Raw genomic sequence first — 22,315 nt, 5'->3', positions numbered from 1 at the left:
ATTCAATTACAGATTTAAAAACATAAAAGCATATATTTTCAGAATGTTTTGATTGTACAAAAATCTGCATCCATACTGTGAGCGTGCTTGCATCTCCACAAACCAGGCTCAGAAGTAGCCGAGATGAGTGTCTGTATCCATCTGCTTGTCGCCATGGGAATTTATTTGTGTTTATCTCTGCCACCACAAAAAAGTTACATAGTGTTGTTTTAAGTTTAGTGCCATAATAGAACTTTAACTCTAAAAAGCAATAACATCCATGAAGAGAAGCAGGTTATGGACCCTTATTCAGAAAAATTACATAGTGCACCTTTAACCAGACAGTTAATCACAAAATGATGTTAACAGCTGCTTGAGACTAATCCATGATTTCATTTCTACATTCTTTCACCTTGTTCTAACACAAAACGACACGCGAAAACAAAGTAAGACAAAGCCCACTCAGAGCAGCGATAATTATAGGGGGAGCGCAGCCAGACACGCCATTTTCAAAGCAGGTTTTATCCCCTCTTTTGTTGTCAGAGCTCAGTAAATCTTGGCCTCAGAGCTTTACTACCATAATGTCACTGCTGCCTTATGGTTCAGAGTATTAGCACAAAAAAACAGATCCGCACTGTAGTTCTTCTGAGCTCACAAATTTGTATTTTAATGACGCCACAATGTGAGGTTTCGGGGTCAAGCCCTTCTTCAGACGTGTCATTTTTTTTGTCTTTGGACCCAGCACGTAGTCTCAACTTTTATTGGATGTTCATGTCTCTGTCTTTCAGAGTTTTAGCACGCCACTGACTGTAACTGAAGATTATAGCTATATGAAACCTAGTATGTGATGTATTTATAACAAGATAAGTCAGATTATACAGAATTGGTTGATTGCACAATAACAGCCTTTTTCATATTCATAAAATGTTTACAGTCTTAAGTGCTGTTAAAGTATTTGTTTGTTGTAGACTGTTTTCTTCACTCAACAATTCTCAACAAAACACTTGAAGAAATTATTAATTTGTATATTTCATGTATGCTTTTGTAATCAAATTTCAGACTTAAATTCTTAAAGCACTGGCATGTCATTGTTTTACTGAGTATTTTTCTCAGGCTTTTAATTTAAATTAAATTGTGTGAGGTAAAAAATTTAAAATAATAAACATAAACTATAACTTTCCGATTACTAAAGCATTATTAGTTGTGCATCATAACTTCATAACTTTAAAGGTGCACTGTGTAACTTTTCTGGCAGAGGGTCTATCACCTGCTTGTTTCTATGGCAATGTTATTTCTCTGTCTGGAATGATCCACAGTATGACATTAAACAGCCCTACCTTACATTTATTCAATTACAGGTGATTTTATAGTTCAAAAATACTAGAAAGAAAGGTATTCTGGCTGTCAGGCGAGGATTGCCTCACTGCAGATCTGACATGTAACTTGGACTGGTTTGATGAGATCTGGTTTTCATGAAGATAGACAGGTTTAATGCCATACTGTGAAAAATTCCAAACAAAACAATAACAGGAGAAAAGCATTTGACAGACTTTCCACCAGAAAAGTTACACAATGCACCTTTAAGTATCAAACATGAATGCATTGTAAACCGCTCTATTTCAAAAATACCTTGTTTTAAAATACATTTGCTGCTTCATTCCATCACTAGCACACATATTAACCAGTTCAGCAACCATGTAATTTCTGATCCAGTATTGGGGATTGACCCAGTGGGGTGATTTACACACGGGAGACCAGAGCAGCCTTTGGGAATAGAGAGAAATGCACTGACAGCACCAGGGGGATGAGGTAGTGTCTCTGTCTGCATAAGAAACCTGATCACTGAGCCTGTCTGTCTGGGGTAACCGCATCACAACAATGACAATGTTGTGTATTGTGTGTGAAGTATTATCAATAGTGAAAGGAAACAAAACTGCTATGACAGCTACACTAAATAATTAGCAGGTTGTGGCTGGTCTGAAGGAAAGGTATTTATCTGACGGTATTTTGCGAATTAGTTAGGTGTAATGTTTACTACATCGTTCAGATTTATATTTTTATTTGAAAATTGTTTTTTTCCCAACACATTTTGCTGTTAGATTTGTGATACTTTTTTTTCATCATTATACAAAAACGAGAGCAAAAATTAAACAGGCAAATAAACAAAAAAACTCTTCCACACCCCACTCTTCTTGATTTGTGATATATTTTTGAATAAAGAATAATTTAAGAAACATGAATTATCAACCACTAAACTAATACACATTTTAGGGCGTGTTAGTTGAGGCCTTAACTGCAGGGTTAATAGGTTGTACACATAGACCGTATATATGAGTTGACATGAGTGGACAGGAAGTTCGCCAGGAGGCTCTTCCAGCTCCTTCTGACTCTGACTCCAATGGACTTACATTAGGATCTTGTGGCTCCTCTCTCTGTAACTGCTGTAGTGAGCCTCGTCATTTTGGTCTTAAAATGTTTGTATTAATCTGCTCTAAATGATCCTGACTTCTTTTTTTTTTTTTATCGCTATTTTGTCCATAAAAAAATCCTATTCATAACATAGAACCTGGCTCCAGATTCGCTCCTGTAACTGTGAGCATCTTGAGCCTCATTTGAGCGACGCTGAACGCTGTGGGTGACCTCACACTCGCTTAGTCCACTCACACTCGCTTAATCCACTTCTTTTACACAGTCTATGGTTTTACATAATAGGACCTCATTGAGGCATATTTTAGCACATTTTATTGTGACCATAACATTTTGTAACAGTGATAATAGTATATGGCAGAACTATTACAACATGCTATCCATACTCCATTAGAGTAATCATTCATTTTAGTGTAAATTGTAGATTTTCTTTAAAAAAAACTGTATGATAAATGTTTCCGCATCTTGTAAGAACATTGTCATTTGTACTTGCTTGGTCTGTCAAGATGCAAAAACCCAAGAGCAGATACCACAAAATCACAAAACCACACAAACTATTAACACTTATTCTAAAAGTGCATTATTATAATATAGAAAAAATAAGTAAGTAAACAAATACAGTGAATAAATAGCAGAATTAAACACTTTAGTACCTACTTTGCTTCTGTAATGAATCAGAGTTATTAATTTGACCTTTTTTGACTGAAATTTCAAAATATAACCCAATATTTCCAAGTAGTGCATTTTTTTTTTTTTTTACAGATGATGTATTGAACAATAAATCAATAGAGTAATTATTGTGACAGGCCTAGTCCTTGCATACTTTCTCCACACAATACAGTCATTCAGTTAAACTTTGACTACCAAATATTTGGCTTCCTCCTTCCTCATCTTTATTTAGGATTTTGATCCCTATCCTGCTGCGTTCTCTTTCAACTTTTTCTTCTTTTTTTAGTGCACTTGCCTGGACTTTGTGAAATAAATCTCTTTACAAATTCGTTTTGCTTTTTCTTTATTTTACCAGGAATGTGACCAAGTTCACATCGATGACGTGGCTTCAGACGACAATGGACAAGACTTAAGGTAATTTTCTTTTCAAAGTTTTTTTTTTTTTTTAAACCCAACTTCTCCTATGTCTCGTGAACCAGACATGCCCTCTCGGAGTTGTAAAGAAAAAGGGAGAGATGAGATGCGCAGTGGTTTAACTTCTCTGGTTCTGTTCAAGCTTGTATGTACTTTTATTGTACTTCCACAAGCGGATAGTATGTCCAAGCATTAGCCACCCCTCTCAATTCCCATCAAAATGTCTCTTTATCACTCTCCCTCAGTCCAGACAGTTTACAGCACAAATCTAACCAAGCATTCCCAACTATTTTTAAAGGATAGAAACCAGACGTAACTTTTTATATCGTATTTATTTGGTTGAGTTATTATACGCTTTCCCTTTTCAGTGGTCATATGGTTTTATATTCACACAGACTACAGCATTAGGATTTATTGACAAGTCATCATTCACAGCTTCTCAGAATATGAATTTTATTACGGCCTGACATGTTTGTGGTGGCACCAATCATTTTTAAATATCGGATAATGTTACGGTTTACAGCCGTGTCTGGTCTAGCAGCGTTAGCTTGACTTGCGCTCATAGATATTACAAAAGTTTTGCTCAAATTCGGCGCAGATTTGATTTTATAGAATTCATTATATCAGTAGTTTTTGTTTTGTAATTACGTGATCCACAATTTTGAATTTTCTCATAGTTTTCTTATCGCACTTACGGTAATTTTATTAGTTAGATATTATTGAAGTAAGACTACCATTATTTCAAAACAATATTACTCAAGTAAAAGTACACAGTAGTGGTCCAATATATTACTCAGATAAAAATCATTGTAAGAGCAACTGTCTGGACACAACATCTGATTTAATGTTACACAAAGCAATGTTAATTTGAAAGAACAGACCAAAAAATGGAAAAATAATAACAAATAATCACAAGTTTTACTCAAATAAGAGTACTGTTACATTAAAATCATTTCTCAAATAGTAGTGAAAGTATGGTGGTGGAAAAATACTCAAAGTACTATTATACAAAAACAGTGTCAGTAACTGTCTAGGAAGTTTTTTGTTTTGTTTTTTTTTTTTTCAGTAATATAAGTGTGTTGAAACATATTATAATAAAAACTTACCTATATGTTTTTCTCTCCCTCTTGTAGCACTTATAACTTTGGTTCGGATGGCTTCCAGACCCCAGCGGGGGCTGGCTCCCTCTGCCTGGGGTCGGGGGTGCATGGGGGTGTGGACTGGATGAGGAAACTGGCCTTCAGGTACCGTCGGGTCAAGGAGATCTACAACACTTACAAGAATAATGTGGGAGGTAAGATGCAAATTTATGTTACGCAGCATTTAATCTTAATCTACATTCAACACTGGATGGCATGTTGATTCTAACATAAATTCTTATTTACTATTATAGCATAATTCAACATTAAAACATAGTATTGTATTCACATTCACATTTGTTTTTTTTAAGGACATGAAGGACAGAAAAAGTGCAAAATATCTGAACAATATTATGCAGTGTTTCCCAACCATTATTTTCTGGGGACCCATATTTTAAAAGTCACAAACCTTCACGACCCAAGACAATAGACATTATTCATATTATTCAACAGTAACTGAACCAGCAATAAAAGGATCCATAAGTCGCTTATTTGGACATTAAATGTAGCCTATTTCTTTTTCTTTTCAACATTCAATTGAACCAGCAATATGGGAACAAAATAGTCAATAAAATAATTACAAAAAGATTAGAAATTATACAAAAAATGTCTTAACATTTTAACTTAATTGCAGGTCATGACAAGGGGACCCCAAAAAATCTTTTGACCGATATAACGTATATATAACATATAATTTAACATAACATGAACTGAAGAAGCAGCTTGGAAACATATTCAATCAAAAAAATGTATGTCGAGTTGACAGAATTGATTTTTTTCCTTTGCTGTTATAGCTCTGCTAATGAAAACTACTTTAATGGGAACAAAATGGTTAATGGCTCAATAAATGTAAAAAGGTAGCTTTAGACATAAAGCATTAAGTGAGAAAAACTATCAGAAATATAATTAAACACTTTATGCTTTTTAGTAATAGTTAAAAGACCCATATTATGCTACTTTCTGATCTTTTTAAAAAAAACTTGAGTTGTGTTTTGTTTCATTCACACATGTTTAACACACAAACTCTGCATATTTAGGCTGAGCTCTTCTCTTAAACAGAAAACACACTGTTCCACCTTATGATGTCATGTGGTGATACAGAAAGTGCTCCACTTAAACTCCATACAACTTCAGTCAAATTATTTGGATAATTCCAGTCCTGGAATTGCCAATCTTTGATGAATTAAAGATAAAGGCAGATGTTAATCTGAAAACTATCACTTCATGACATCACAATGTGGAACAGAGCATTTGGAGTTTGGAGATGTAGACAGACTAATAATAAAAGATTACTCAAACATGTGTGACTGAAACAAAACACAACTCCGGATGTGTTTGTGAGAAGGTCACAACAGTATGACATGTCTTAAAGCTCACAACTGTCAAGTTTCTGTAGTACAGGGCCTTTAACAATGAAAATATGACCCTTAACCTCAGGTGTTACCTAAAATTATGCCTTGCTGAATTCAAAGTCTAGACAAAAACCCATTTCCAATGTCACAATGCCCCAGATATTTATTTTTCCCTTTAAATTCAAATTCAATGTGATGTAAAATTGGACTTAGCTCAAATATATAAAACAGATATGAGCACAAATACAGATGTTGCTCTATGTCTTAAACAGATGCCACAGTCACAGTTTGTAGTAAATATATTACATTTTAGGGCCGTATTGTTTTCTCCTATTGAGTTTTGGTCTTTGTGTTTGGCAGGTTTACTGGGCAGCCCAAAGAGAGAGGAGTGGCTTCAGTTGAGGAGAGAGATGGAGGTGCTCACAGACCTATGGCTCACACAAGCACTCAAAGCTCTGGCTCTTATCAACTCCAGGTAACTGTTTTTAGAAGTGATGTAACAGTAACTGAAATATCGTGGTATCATATTGTCAAAAGTCTAACAATAATATCTTGGGCCATCACCATATCATTGTTATGATATTATTATGGTGCAACAATAGCTAAAAAGCAGAGAGGACTACATAGACCATGATCCTTTGCTGTTTCAGTGCAGACTACATGAAGAAATAACTGTCATTAAGCATTTTTAGCTCTTCATTCTTTCAATTATGTCAGAATTAAAGGTTTTTCAAGACATTTTAAAAGGAAAAAGTAGAATATTCACAATTTGGTTAGACCCCCAGAATGTCATTACATCCCTAGTTTTTAGCATTGAAAAGTATCTATAAAATGTACAGAATACTATTTTTATTATTATAAATGAAAATCAACATTATAACAACTTAAATTATAAAAATTTAATATGACAATATAAGTTGCATACATGTAAGGGCTGTGATTTATTTGTATTAATTAGTGGATTAGTCAAATAATTTTGCTATTGTACGTTGAGCTTTTTTTATTCAAAGTTGAAATATGGTTACTGAAGGCTTCTATATAGTGTATACTTGAATAAATAATAATGAATGAAGTTTTTTTTTTAATGTAGCAGTTATAAAAGCTTTGCCATGCGTTTTAGATTGTGTATAATCTAAAATATATGACAGTTATTTTAAAGGTTGTTTAGCTGACTTTTGACAACTTTGTCTCGATTATTCAGATGAATTGTTTCAGACCTTAATTTGCCATCTAAATATTTTTTGTCAACCAATACTGCCCATCTGGTGTCAAAGCAGTCTTTTGTAAACATGAGGGAACATGAAGTTGCTAAAATAATAGATAAAGTATTTTCTAACCAAAATAAATGTTATATTTTAGACAAATGTGCTCAGCAAGGAGGAGGGCCAAAATAACTATTGCTTGAATATAAAAAGAAAGAAAAGAAACAGTTAAAAATGTAACCTTTAACTTTGTAGGAATCATTCATGTTATTCTTTTTCTTATTTGTATATTAATATGTATTTTATGCTTTGTTTCAGGACGAATTGTGTCAATGTTTTGGTGACCACCACACAACTCATCCCAGCCCTGTCTAAAGTCTTACTGTACGGCGTGGGGTCTGTGTTTCCCATTGAGAATATATATAGTGCCACTAAAACAGGTAATTATATCATTTGTATAGCATTTTTTGATATATTTTAAAGGTCCTACATTACACAAAATGTACTGTAATGTATTCTTGTAAGCTTTAAGCCATGTTATAATGTTATCTTCTTAAAAACATACCTGGAGTTGTGTTTTGCTTCATTCATGCATGTTTGAGTAACACTTTATTTTTCACTTTATTATTAGTCTGTCTACGTCTCCAAAGCTCAAAATGCTCTGTTTTACCTCATATTGTGGTAGTTTTCAAGTTAATAACACTTTAGTTCAGTAGAGATGGGCAATTCCAGGGCTGAAATTATCCAAATGATTCTAGTGAAAGTGTATGGAGTTTAAAAACACAGTGGAGCACCTCCTGTATTACCACATGACATCACAAGGTGGAACAAAGTGTTTTTAGTTTGAGAGAAGAACTCAGCCTGCATTGTTTGTGTTTTAAACATGTGTGAATGAACTCCAGGTATGTTTTTGAGGAGAAACATAATATGGCCACTTTAAATCATAACAAATTGTACCATCATTTTGCCTTTTATTATTATTATTGTAAATTTGTAATACGCTTATTTATAAAATCAATTGACATACTTTCTATTCTATTTTCGCAGGTAAAGAGAGTTGTTTTGAGCGCATATCTCAGCGGTTTGGGCGGAGGGCGGTGTACATTGTCATTGGAGACGGAGCGGAGGAGGAAACCGTGGCCAAAAAGGTACATCTCAATCTTGTGTTTTTGACAGCTGGAGAATTGACCACGGCGAATCAGTTAACCTTGTACAATCCTTTCGATCTGCTTTGGTGAAATAGTCTATGGAGCTTTGGACAATCGCATTATCAGCACACGCTATATCGTATTTTATGTGGTATTATGTGTGGAGACTCTGCTGGCATAAGTTTCACATCTGTGCTTTGTTCCTCGCAGTGTTTTTGTTTTTTTTTTTTGGTTTTTTTTACTTTCCAAAATGATTCTTGAAATGTCAATTGGTTTGAATGAGATTAGCAAAATAGTATCAGTTATAACTATTGCATGTGGCAGTGTTGAAAACCAGTGAAAAACAAGTTTATGGGTGTAGGTTTTTGAATAAAACATTTAAGAATGCTTTTAAGCTGCTCAAGTGAAACATTTAGGTTTTTTTACTTTCCAAAATGATTCTGAAAAATGTGAATTCATTTGAATAAAATGAGCAAAATAGCATAATTTATATGGCAGTATTGAAAAACAATTAAAAAGAAGTGTATCTGAGTATTTTATGTATATGAATATTAATATAAATTATACTTTTAAGCATACTTTTACTTAAGGTACTTGAGTAAAACATTTTGGTCTATAAAAGTTAATTTTTTTTTTTTTTTATGTCTTGCATTTTTATGATTTGACTGTCAAATTTCATTACATCACATTATGTTCTACTCAGTACTTCAGTTGTTTTCACCAATTACGTATGTGTAATTATTTATTACTGAATACTATCTTTAACTACTGCTTGATCAATATTAAACAGATCAAAAAAGTACTTTTACTAAAGGTACTGTTGTACTGAAAAAATGAATTTCCTTTGGGATAAATAAGTAGTATTTATCTATCTGTCTTAAGTCAAATCTAGACTTTAAAATTTTCTACCCTTTTGTTGTAGGTAATTGAATCCATATTATATTCTAATACTAGCTTTCTAAATATTTTCTCCTCTCCTTTTCAGAAAAACATGCCTTTCTGGAGAGTGTCCTGCCGCGCTGATCTGGAGGCACTGAGCCATGCACTAGAGCTGGACTACCTCTAGAGGGCGCCACATGATCACACACTAAAGATATTCAGCTTCTGTGTGCAGCTAGTGGATGGGAAGTTGCCACTACAGACTTACTTCAGTTACAAGACTTGATACAAACCAAAGGGACCGAAAATGGACCAGTTTTGGATGCCATCGCAACATCATCTGAAATTTGAAGCACAAAAGTTGGATCAAAACTACAAAGGACCAGAGCTTCAGAAATGAACTTAAAATTTTAATGATATTTTTCAGTTTTCATCTTTTTTTTCTTCCTTTTTTTTGTACATAACAGATTGATGCACTGAATACAACAACACCCTTTTAACCTGCAGATAAAAAGCCATTTGGCAAAAAATTACACACATTTTACCAAACCATAAACTAAATCTTGAATACAATTTACTGCATGATAACTGTGATTTGATTTATCATAATTGCGTTAACCCTTTGACTATTTAAAACATTAACAAAATTAACTAAAACGTCATGATAGACATACAGTAGCCACTATAAAGTCCCTATAGTTAGAGGCTATTCAAATAGTCTGTTTTTATATAAGAATGTGATTTATTTATTGTTGAGTTTGCGGCATTTCTTAAGGACCCAAAACATGCTCTTTAAAATGTCTCCAAAATGCTGTGTATTGGCTGGGGCTGGAATATGTGGGTTGTATGTTGTTTTGTTTTGTTTTTCTTTGCTTTGTGTAATATTTCTTGTGGAGGATCCCTGCTTCTTTCTATGGATATGTCATTGCTTTGTCTGGAATGTTCCACAATATGGCATTAAACAGCTCTACTTAACATTTAATCAATTACAGGTGGTTTTATAGCTCAAAAATACCTAGAAAAACACTCATTTTGACTGTGAATGGGGTCGCCTCTCCACAGATCTGACCTGTAACTTGGTAGGGTTTGATATCCATGAAGATAGAAAGGTTTAAAACATTCCAGACAAAGTAATAACTCCATGGAGAAAAGCATTTGATGGACACTTCACCAGGAAAGTTACACAATGCACCTTTGATTTTCTTCTGTCATTTTCCTAATCTCCTGTTTTGTAAAATAGACTGTTATGAGAGTGCATGTGCTGAGTCCACTTCAGTCAGATTAGTAATGATATGTATATAATGCTTTATTGTTGATTTATTTTTAGATTAATACAAATAAATTAAGTGCTTTGTGGGGAAAAACGTGTGTCATTTGTGTGTTGTCAAAATCAGTGTTTTCCAAGCAGGCGTATGCAAGCAATGACAAGAGGGTATTTGGAATCATCTCTAATTTAAAAAGAAAATGAATATAATATTTGAATATAAAATGATCACTATGTAGGGCTGCAGTCTTTTAGTTGATTAACTGGATAATGGAGTCTTAAGCCGGACATACATTGTGTGATTTTTGGTCCAATTTTGCACTTTTGCAACTGTTTTTGGGATTGGGCTGAGTTTTGGCTTAATCGTGTCATGCTTTATGTAGTAGACAAGGGGTAACGAGAACCTATTAGTACCTCATGACCAGCTCCAGGTCAGCAATCATAGGTTGCAAGAATATCAAACCTGTTTGAAGTCCAGTTGAAGTGAAGGGTTTGGCACTGTTGAAGTAGATCGAATAGTGTGAGAACATGAATCGTGAGCTGTGAACTTTTAAATCCTGCCATTTGGTCGTACAGTTTGAGCTGGGGCTGAGTGAAACGATCAAAAATATGACACAGTGTACCCCTAGCATTAGACGACCATGTTTATTATAGTGGTCTAAATATATTTTATTGATTAAAATTATTTATATGCACAACAACAGAAATGAAAGTTTATGAATCATGAGTTTAATCTGCCCTTTGCATACAAATACACTGTGTCCTTTAGCAACTCCAGAATGATATATTTGTATTTTTTTAAGCAGATAAGGCACTGAAGAAATTATCTTAATACAGGCAACCATTTTTTAGTTTTATGATGATTTCCAGTTTGGGTCAAATATATTGTCAGATCACAGATACTGAAATACCATGTTATAATGCAGTAGTGATACTAGATTTATTTAGTCATTTTGCAGCACTACAAAATAAAACAAAACAAAACATAGACTACACCCCCACTGATCATGACCGAAAGAGCTTAGGCTAAAGTAAAAAGTACTTGTAAAGCCAAACCCTATTAAACAATGACAGAATTCCAAGAAAAACACAGTGTATGAACAGCAAGTTTGTATTGTATTGTATAAGAGCAGAGGTGGGGACTTGCAAATCGTGACTTAAACTTGAGTCAGACTTGAGTGAGACTTGATAAAATGGACTAAGACTTGGGACTTGACTTGGACTTGAGAAGATTTTTGATGGAGTATTTGCCACGTCCCCTTTTTAGTTGACTAATCGATCAGCAGGACATGCCTTTAGTTAACCAAGAATTTCTTTAGTCGACTAAAGCTCTAGTTTAATTTACATCCTCACAAATGTTTTATAGGATGATTTTGGACATGGTCAAAATTACAAGAAAATTAAATAATGATACTGACAATATCTAGGTAAACAGATACCTGTACATTAAACCTATACAAATTCACCATTAGATTGGATAGTGCTACAAAAGAGATACTCAAAACAGAAAGTTTTAGTACTGTAAGTGTAGTTTAGTGTAAGTACTGAGAGATGGGTCAAATGTAAAGAACAAACTTCCCTCCAGAGACAATAAATAGTACCTTAACCTTAACTGGTCTAAAGACTTATGTACTGTTACTGTTCCTGTAATTATCTCTTTTTGTCTAATAGCGCTCCCTCCTGGATAAAAGATGCAAAAGAAACAAGAAAAGTGGATAGAGTAACCATAGACATAAACATATTAATCAACACTGTTTTATTTAAAGCACTAAATAAAAATTTTAAAAAAAGCAAATTCAAGTATTGGTTATAAGGTAGCACCTCATTGTACATATATTAAACACAAAAATACACAAATAAATATATAAATAAATATATTCACATTACTTGAGAATGGTATGGAAGAAGTTTTGTAAATAAAAATTAAACTATATACATACAAATGTAAAATGCTTGCATTATATACAATAAATGCATACAAAGCTGAAGTGAAAGTAACAAGGATTATCCGCTTTTAACAGACACCATCTTGAATCCACGCACGGTGCTTCTAACATCTGCAAGCATGAGGTTAGCGTGCAACATCTTAGATCCAACCATCCGAGGAATAAAGGAGATGGCCTGTTGGACTTTTCCACCAGCTTTCAGTGGAGGCATCCTGTGGAGAAAATGAAAAGAAATGTTAAATAATGCTTTAGTATATTTTTATACTGTTAAGTTTTTAAATACTCTGAATTATATAGGTAGGATTGTGAAAAGTATCAAAACCATATGTCAAGTACATGATACTAAAACTAATATTGAAAGTACATTCTAATTTTAGTATTATATTGACCATTCCTGAACGATTTTAGAGTCACTTTGAGCTTTATTAGAGTAATTATAAGGACATGTGGTAACAAATTACTAACTTAACCTCGTTCTGTATTTTCCATGTTCTAATGTCTTGAACATTGGTATCAGCCAGTCCTTTTTATTCATTTGGATTTGCATATTCTCATGTGATTATGCCACACACATACTTATCCAAAAATAAAATTAGCTGCCACACAATGTCCAATGAACAAGTATCGTCAAATATGTAACAATGTGAACTGTCTGCATTCTTTAATATGGGAGTCTCCTGTCTGGCACTCCTTGGTTTAATATGTCTCATGATTAAAAAGAACATGTGAGTCATTTAGGTGGTACTTTAGACTGAAGTGTTTTTTGGTTCTAACCTGTAGGTGACTTTGTCCTGGATGAGACCTGCCCCAGCCACGATCAGAACTCCACTGACGGGATGAGAGAAGGGGTTTGTGAAAGTTATTGTGGCTATCTGTTCTTTGTGCACCATCACGGAGTTTTCATTTGCGATCTGAAAGAGAAAAGATAAGATTGTTAGTTACCATAACAATATTATTTTACAATTTTATCTTATTTTACAATGGAAGATAAAAAATAACATGGTCAGGATCTTACATTTAATTAAATAAAACTCCTTTAAACATGACTCTTGTCTATGCACTTCAGTGGGATAACCTGTAGAGGGCGCCCTTTATATATATACACTTGAAATCATGCATAATTCACCCAAAAGAACAAATGTAAATTGTACAGAATTTTTGAGCATATGGTTGTTAACCCTAACCCTAAGTATACAGTGTTTATTTAGAATCCACTTGACCGAATCATGTGTAACTTTTAATTAAAAATATAAATTAATACAAAACTAAACCTTTGTAAGTCTTCTCTATTTGAAAAAATAAAATAAAAGTACATACAAATGAACTGAAGTATCATAGCTTTAAATAAATACCTTGATATGAAGTTGTGGGCTGGCGATGTTGAACTCCTCTGTGGCCAGGGCCTGCTCCAGCGTGGTCATGTCCTCCAAAACCACAGCCAGGTTTATCAGGTCGTCTCCTACCACATCTTCATACTGCAGCGGGAGGATCTGCTGCTGAATGATTTTAACTGTGGAGAGACAAGAGAAGAAATTAATAAAAGTCCATAATACTCTATGTCAACTCAACAACTTCAACAATATACTATTTTATACTATTGTAATCTTATAATATAAATTGTGATTTTTTTCTATATTAGACTTACATCAAAACAAATGTCAGTACAGAAAGTAAAGCTACAGTATTGTACAATTTCATATAAAATGTTTTGGTAGCATCGTAAGATATATTTTCTATAAATTTGTGATATTAGGAAACAAAAAAAAACTTAATTGTGATTTTATAATGTATTTTGTTTTTGTTTGCTAAAAATATTCATATCACTACACAGACATATCAGTTGTTTTTAAGTGATATAAAATAGGCTTCAATCTGTTCAAATAACTTTTTCTATATGAACTATTACATTTTAGGTACTGATATACTTTGTATATGGACCAAATAATAATTGCATATAAAATACAATAAAACGACTACATGTAGGTATGAATAACAAAAAAGCTGTTCTAATATTATAAAATTAAAAAAAAAACTGAAATAAATCTTAAAATTATGTAAAATAGGCTTCAGTCTTTTCTACTGACTTTTCTATATAAATTAAAATACAGACTAAATAATAATTGCATATAAAAAATAATATAAGCCTATTAATAAATTGGGTGCATATTATCAAAGTTCATCACTACATGCAGGTCTGAACAACAACAAAGCAATTCTAACATTATAAATTAGAAGTAATCTTTGTATTTTCTTTACCTTCAGCAGGGCCCATCTGGACGATCCCGTGCGACTCCCAGAAGGTGTCAGAGGGGCTGTGGTTGTACTCTTTGGCCTGGGCGTTGAGGTGAATCTTCAGGCGTTTGACTTTGTTCTGCTGGTTGATGATCTTCACAGTGAAGCGGATGGGCTCTCCAGAAACTGCAGCTTTGTCTAGAGTCAAGAAGACCATGACTCCGTGTTGTGCAGATGAGGCTGGAAGAAAGAAAAAAATGTATTGTTACAGACATGTATGTGTACAAATGAAGCAGCATGATGTTTCCAGTAGAGGTGGACAGATTAGCCAAGTATTGATAATAATGTAAAAGTTGCTTTCCTAGTTCCAGTGAAGATTAAAGTATATTATTTCAAGATAACCATTTTACATTCTAATAATTTGATTGATTTAAGCACATAGAAAAAATAGTATAAAGGATGTTCAACTTTTTTTAACCAAAATATTGTAGATGTTATTTCATTTCATATTATCATTACTATATGCCTATAATAATACCATTCATAAATAAATATAATGTATGTTTGTAATACTTCTATTTATTCTGATTACACCAAAATGTACCTCCGAACAACAATACATGTTTTAAATCTTACGTCTTGAATCGACCAATAAAGCATTAGATCAATAAATGGAGGAAAACGAGTGTAGTTCCATATAAATTGAAATAATACTATTTGTAATGAGATGTAAAACAGTACAGAAAACAAGGGTAGAATAAATGAATGTGAATAAATGTGTGATTTTTTTACCTCTCCTCAGTGTAGACTCATCAGAGCTTCTTGAACTCATTGATGACAGAGTAGACATTGGACCTATGATGACAAAGATACAACAAATAAGCAAAAGCAGCATTTGCACAAATCAAAACAATTACTAATAACAAAATTGTGAACATACTTCTGACCACTTTATAGTCCCCGGTGATGTTCTGGATCCTGGGCAAGCCTACAGCCTTAGTGCAGATCATGGCTCCCACTTTCTCTGTGTCTCTATTCACTCTGACCACCTGGCCCTGGCTCACAATAATGGTATGGACATCTGCATTCACTTCGGCGTACACGAAAGGGACGTCGTAAATCAGGTCTATACGCCGTTCTCGGATAGCTCTGACAGGCGCGGGGCCACAGCAGAACACACCTGGTGATTGGACAGAAATATAAAGGTTTGTTATTTTAAGTGGGGTTTATGGTTTGATTGTCTCCATGAAGATCTTATTGCAGGTGGCGCCACAGACATTCATAATTATATGTTCATGGGTGGTGCCGCCAGGCCAAGTTATAATATTTTGCTTTCAATTCTTAATTGCTTTGGCAACAGCTCTGATTTCTCATAATTCTGATTGATACTGTGGAACATTTTAAGTAAAACAACAATATTCTCGTAGAAGTAAGCAGGTGACATACCTGGAGTTGTGTTTTGAAACAACTGAACAACTGAAAATGCTCTGTTCCACCTTGTGATGTCATGGGGTGGAAGTTTTCAAATTAACAGCCACCCTTTAACTTTTGTTTAGTAGAGTTTGGCAATTCCAGAGCTGAAATGAACCAAATAATTCTAGCATAGGTGTTTCACAAGGTGGAACAAAGTGTTTTTAGTCTGAGAGAAGAACTTAGTCTAAATATGCAGGGTTTGTGTGTTAAACATATTTGAATGAAACAAAACACAATATTGAGTATGTTTTTGATGAGAAAATAACATTATAACATAGATCAGAAAATTTAGTAATATGAGCCTTTTAATGAAACTCGACTGACAAGATGAGTGACTCTAACCTCCACTTCTCTCCTGCGGGGTTGGGTCAAGAACTTGCCACCCGTCCATTGCTGATCCCAGGTCAGGCCGGGACATCCAGCACTCCACCCACACATGGAAGTTCCTGCACAAAATAATAAATGAACACTTGGTTAAGATCATGAGCTCAAGGTACACAGATAATGTGATACTTCAGGTTTCTGATTTCAAGATAACAAGTACTGAGGAATAATATTACAAATGATTTTAAATGGGCTAAAGAATAATTTTGTTGCTGGGTCAGAAATATGAATTTCTCCACTTCTGCTTATTATTGTGATAGAAACAAAACAGTTAGATATACAGAAATTTGGGGGACAAAAACAAGAAGGCAAGAAGCCCCCTTAGCCTCCTCCTGTCAACTTCCCTGCCACTCACTCACCATATACTGTCTTTGCTGCCGTTGAGCTTCTGTCCAGTTTTGGTGTAGTACTCCTCTATCACCAGGTTACCGTTTGTGTCATGGGCTGAGTTATAGTTGGTGACAACACGACAGGGAATACCAAGCACCCTCATAACTGGAACACAATCACAAAGAAATATTTAGAATGGCATGTTGAGAATGGCATGTTAAGAATGACATGAAAAATACGATCAGACGAGCGTTTCTCTCATGGAAAGATGAATCATTGCGTACTGTATATTGTGGCATGATTTATGGACAGTGATAACATCTGTACATAACTGATTATATGTAGAGCGTTAAGAAATTTCAGCAGTCCGTTCCTTATTCTGTCGTAATTGTTTTTAGTTGCGAAATCACACAAAACATCTATTGACAAAGCATCACAAAAGAGTACATCTGACGGCTCTTTATGTTCAGATTTTGGTTTTGTGGATAATAGAAATGACTAAGTGCTGCAGAAGTGGAATAGTATTAGTTAGAATAGTATTAAAAATGCTTTCACACTAATAGTGCTATTGTCGCCACTACTTTTACTGCAATTTATTTGTTGTGTGCTTGTACAGCAATAACACTTCATACAGAAATGAATATTAATATTAAAAATTAAATTCTAAGTTTAAAAAGGTAAAAACCCTTAAGAAATTAATATAAGAATAAAGAAAGTATAAAGTATCAAGTTTTATTATTGCGAACTGATAGAAAACAAACAAAATTGCATTTCTCTGTTTTTTTATGTAACTGTATTGTACTTTGTTGTTTTGTTTATTCTCTTTATTTAATATTATGCAGTAGATGCACTCTTATTTTAGCTCTTTGTTACTATATTGTTTGGTAACGTGTGAGCTACTATGTCCAAATAATTCCCATTGTGGATCAATTATGTTTGTCTAAGTCTAAGTAACTCACTGTACTCACACTTCTTATTAGAAACCTTTGATAGTGGATTGTATTTTATCATTATTATTTTATATTTATATTATTGTATTTTGTTTTTACCTGTGCACATGACGGCTGCAAACACCCAGCACTGTCCGTATAGGACTGGGCTGAATCCGGACTGGGCCCACTGTCTCAGGATGTCTCCACTGCCGGTCCACGCAGACGGGTTCACTCCTTGTTTGAAGTCCCCAGACCAGTTCCCTTTGAGCACCCCTTTGTCATCCTCTGAGTTTATCTGCAATACACAAAATAAGTCAGTGTTATTATACTTTTTGTGCTCTTATCTAATGTAGCTTTTGTATTGTATTGATTTTATTTTATGACTGTATTTTATTTATTATTAAATTTTTGTTATGCATTGTAAGTGCAATGGCAAAATTTGCACTGTATCTGTATTTAAAATGTTTCCTCACTGAGTACCTGGACCATGTCTCTCATAAAACTATTATACTCGTAGGCTATGTCAGTGCAGGCCTTATTATATAATGCAAAAAATGAGTACTTGAATAAAAACGAAACAATTTTTGATGCTCGTCTTGATTTCAGCAGTGTCGTGAAAATTTTTGCTGTTTTACGTCAAGAATTTTGAGCTTTTATTTCAATTATATCTGCGTCAAGTAAGATTCTTTGGTCCAATTTTCATATTTTTTGTTCCTGGAAATTTGAAATTGAAAAATCAAGAAAGAAATCAGCAATAAAAAATAAATAAACTTGTTACATCACAGCCTACTCCAAGAAGCAAAGTCAAGCTATTAGCACTGATATGACTTTTTACAGTGCATTTACATGTATGGTCAGATCTTGTATAACACACCAGTCATGTCTTCTTGGAAATAATTATAGTATAGACAGTTCCCATAACCCTTATCAGTCTTGGCACATGTCACATCTTGAGCAAGCTGGAACATAGCGAACCACTGTTTTTAATGCATCTGCAATGACGTACTTCCACTTTAATCCTGATATTTGCATATGTGAGGGATGTGTTGTGACTGGTTTTATTTCATGCGGTTTTGTAATTGCTCTCACCATAGCAGACACAACACGGCTCAGGTACACAGGCTCATGACGATTCAGGTGGTCCACTTTCCGGTTTAACTGGTGCTGGGGGCTCACCTCCAGAAGGTTCAGACAGGCCTCTAAGACCCCAGACTCAAACTGTGAAAGAAAAAAAAAAAGGTTTGATAGATCAGCCGGATATTTGGACTTTTTAATGTATCAGATATCAGCCTTAAATCTCCAGCACAGGCAGATATCTTGTTTTGGGTAACCTGTAGGCTAGAAATACCCATAAACACTTTGGTGAAAATAAGTGCTGAAAACATGACTACATGGATCTCCTATGTGTTTGTGGTGGCAATTAAATTACATACTGTGGAAGAAAAAATATATAAATTAGCCCTACATCATCATCAAATCTAAATTGGCCCTACATATCAGCTCAAAGCAAAAAAGTAGCAGTTCCATGGAGACAAGTTGGTGACGGATGCTCCACCGGAAAGTTACCCTGTGCATCTTTAATTCAGTAATTTGAATCAATAATTTTTGGTTCACTAATCTATGTGGAATAGTGGATGTGGAGTAATAGGTGGAAACAGCCCTTTCAGATGTCAAGATTAACTACAGTTCTGTGAAGCATAGAATAAGAATAAACTAGCGCATCTACAGTACAGTACAGTAATCCTACCTGATCAAAAGACCATGGACGCGGCACCAGGTTCATGGCGGTCCCCATAAACAGCAGACCGGAGTCGTTCAGGACATACTCTTCTCTCTGGTCCTCAAACGGGATGAACACTGAATCCTCTGCAACATGCATATTACAATGGTTAATATTGGACTGCATTAAGAATAATTTCTTAAAACATTTATCTGTTCATTTTCTTATCATTGGCCAGTCTGTATAAAGCAAATATTGCTCTTGCATAGGTTTAAATGTAAACATATTTCTTACATCGTTACGTAAGTGTTGAAATCTAGCATTATGCAAGAATAGAAACTAGGGGTGGTACAAGATGCAAGACTGCATCCAAATGAATATGATTACATGATCAAAATGTTGACAGAAACCATAATAAATATAATGTTTACAAATAAATGGACAATTTTATTTCTTTGTTGTTGAATATTTAGATAACTATTTTTTATTAATTATTTTCAGTGAGCAGTTATTATACAGTCAAATATTATAACCACAATGGTGGCCATACAAGATACAAAAAAGCTCAGATCAGATTTTGCACCATCCCAATTAAACCCAAGTAACAAAGTATGTAAAAAAATAATAATAATAAAACATCCTGTATTATGCACTGACCTTTGCACCAGGGGTTACAGAGGAGGGTAAATTTGCCCAGCGTGCACAGGCTCTGTCCTTCTTTAGTGAAAGCACACACCACAAAGCGGTACCGTCCAACTGGAGCAGAAGCAGGAGAGCAGATGTACAGAGAGGGCTCCAGGGGGTTCAGGGACGGGTCCATGAAGGCTGTCCACCGAGACGGCGAGCGCAGTGGGCTGTGGCTCACTGTCATTACAGCGTATAGCCGACCTGGAGGAGTACAGAACACAGTGTTATAAAACCATTTAATCATCTGTGCTACTGAAAAATGATAAAATCCAAAATGCTCATAGTTTTTGTATAAGTAGTTCATCAGTGTTAAAGATGTGGGCCGCTGTGTGTGGGAAAGAAAAATCAGCATGTGCTTTTATAATGTTTTAATACAGTCAAATGAAGGCTTTGTCTTGGCTTCTGTTTTCCCTGCTATTATGTGCTTTTAAGTTGCCAGTGAATCACCACATTAAATGTGTATTTATATAACCCATCTTCAAATCAATGCACTACTAAGCAGAGTTAAATATATTATATAGACTATTATTATATATTTTAAATACAGTTAAAACATTGTGTAAAAATGTGTAAAAATCAAAAAAATCTAATCAAATCAAAATCAAAACATTTTCTTTCCTTGCACTTTTTAAATTGTTCTTGAGTAACATTTGTGTGTCAGAGTAGTCTGGGGGTATATGCAAAAAATGTATTATGCAAATATAACTGATAAGAAATTGTAAACAAAATACATATTTTTTGAATAATGAAAAGACCTCAAAGTTTCAAACCCATGGATAATCTATTGTAAATATTACAAACAGCTGAATCTTACTTCTTTGGCCACAATATCCACTCATAATAACAGAAAACCCAAAATACTATAACATAAATTCAATAATTGTCAAGCACCATTACCTAGCATGATCTTGATCTTGAGCAGGTCCGTACTGGGGTTGAATGGTCTTCCATTTAACAACAGGCTGAACTTGAATGGGGCACCTCTCCGCACCACCAACTCGTTGGAGCTCCTGAATCCATCAGTCTTGTGCTGGAATAGGTTCTCCGTCAACTCCAAATTAATACCTTGTATGTGAAATTCTGCAAAAGATAGTCACCAGTTAGTATATTGAAATCCAATTCTAGTTTAATATTCACACAGACAATCCTTACCTCCCATGTCTCTTCAGTGCTGATTCGAACTTCTCTTCTGGCGCCCATGCAGTTGTTTTATAAAGAAATCTTAGGCCCCACCCTCTGAAAACATCCCTAGGACAAATCAAGACAAAAGAGTCATGTTTTAACTGTTACCTTGGTTCACAGTTCATTCAACACACAAACTCTGGCCACTCCCCCAAATGATTTATGTCAGAGACGAAGTATTTTTGCAATGAATAATCAGACTCACCTACTGCATCGAAAGAGTACGATGTGGATGTTGACGTGAGATGTTTGGGCGTGATGCCACTTCAAAGGGAAAGAGCATCTTGTGATAACGTAAACTGGATTAGAGCCAGAGAATACAATGAAACGTGGTTTTGTTGTTCAAAAGTGGGATCTACTGTGGCATTTGGATGCAATGAACCTTGAATCCGGTTCTGAGTGTACCAGTCTAGAAATATGTGAACGTCTTCAAGCACAGGAAAGACAAATAAATAAATACGTACATCTCAAGTCATAAATTGTCAGATAAATACATTTTATTTTATCAAATTAATAGAAGCGGTAGAGCATTTCACTGGGTCACAAATCTTTAAAATCACAGTATAGGTGCTGTGCAAGAGTACAAATTTCTAACTAACCAAATTTCCAAAGACAATACATTAGGAAAAAATAGGTTGGGTTCACATTATACATTAGTTTTGACAAATCCAGCAATAAATAAATAAATGTGACTGTGATGGTATTCAAGAGGGACATGTTTAACAGCACAAACCAGCTCACTTGTTGGAGTTCCAACTAAATAATTTCTTTCAGATTGTGTTAAAATAAAGCTCAGATTAAAGAGTGGTGTAGTGGGAATGTTTTAAAATGGGGGTGGGCGATTCGTGACTGAATCAGGAGGACTAAACCAGGACTAAACCAGGACCAAACCAGGACTACACCAGGATCACACTTGGTCCAAACTAAGACCAAACTAGGATCAACTGGGGAGAGAG

General features: G+C 34.5%; 2 protein-coding genes across 3 annotated transcripts in view; one reads left to right on the top strand and one right to left on the bottom strand.

Moving 5' to 3' along the window:
- The window catches only part of eya2 (EYA transcriptional coactivator and phosphatase 2), a 43,318-nt gene extending 32,756 nt beyond the window's left edge, over positions 1-10,562 (top strand). For both annotated transcript variants that reach the window (XM_055160963.1, XM_055160962.1), the window contains exons 11-16: positions 3,431-3,489; positions 4,623-4,783; positions 6,341-6,455; positions 7,501-7,622; positions 8,230-8,330; positions 9,316-10,562. In XM_055160963.1, the coding sequence (XP_055016938.1) occupies positions 3,431-3,489; positions 4,623-4,783; positions 6,341-6,455; positions 7,501-7,622; positions 8,230-8,330; positions 9,316-9,396 (639 nt within the window). In that variant the 3' untranslated portion in view covers positions 9,397-10,562. The remainder of the gene's footprint in view (positions 1-3,430; positions 3,490-4,622; positions 4,784-6,340; positions 6,456-7,500; positions 7,623-8,229; positions 8,331-9,315) is intronic.
- Positions 10,563-12,212: 1,650 nt separating this feature from the next.
- On the bottom strand, positions 12,213-21,399 carry tgm5l (transglutaminase 5, like). Its single transcript, XM_020939763.2, has 14 exons — positions 21,330-21,399; positions 21,075-21,257; positions 20,148-20,378; positions 19,518-19,636; positions 18,860-18,988; positions 17,888-18,065; positions 16,868-17,003; positions 16,467-16,570; positions 15,592-15,831; positions 15,444-15,506; positions 14,676-14,891; positions 13,772-13,929; positions 13,194-13,330; positions 12,213-12,631 (listed from the first exon to the last, which is right to left on the bottom strand). Exons 1-14 carry the CDS (start codon positions 21,334-21,336, stop codon positions 12,478-12,480), a joined length of 2,055 nt encoding a protein of 684 aa, XP_020795422.1. The 5' UTR covers positions 21,337-21,399; the 3' UTR covers positions 12,213-12,477.
- Between the last annotated feature and the right edge of the window lie 916 nt (positions 21,400-22,315).

The sequence above is a fragment of the Boleophthalmus pectinirostris genome, unplaced genomic scaffold, assembly GCF_026225935.1.
Source record: "Boleophthalmus pectinirostris isolate CB_2022bp ecotype Guang Dong unplaced genomic scaffold, ASM2622593v1 HiC_scaffold_3, whole genome shotgun sequence".
Taxonomy (NCBI): domain Eukaryota; kingdom Metazoa; phylum Chordata; class Actinopteri; order Gobiiformes; family Gobiidae; genus Boleophthalmus; species Boleophthalmus pectinirostris.
Note: the sequence above shows the minus strand (reverse complement) of the source record. Positions and strands in the feature narration are given on the sequence as shown.

What these genes read in the sequence shown, in the direction of transcription:
- tgm5l (XM_020939763.2), bottom strand. An exon ending in GCCGTGTTGTGTCTGCTATG is followed by an intron (nt 18,066 to 18,859) that starts GTGAGAGCAATT and finishes TGTGTATTGCAG; the next exon opens with ATAAACTCAGAGGATGACAA. An exon ending in TGCAGCCGTCATGTGCACAG is followed by an intron (nt 17,004 to 17,887) that starts GTAAAAACAAAA and finishes ATTGTGTTCCAG; the next exon opens with TTATGAGGGTGCTTGGTATT.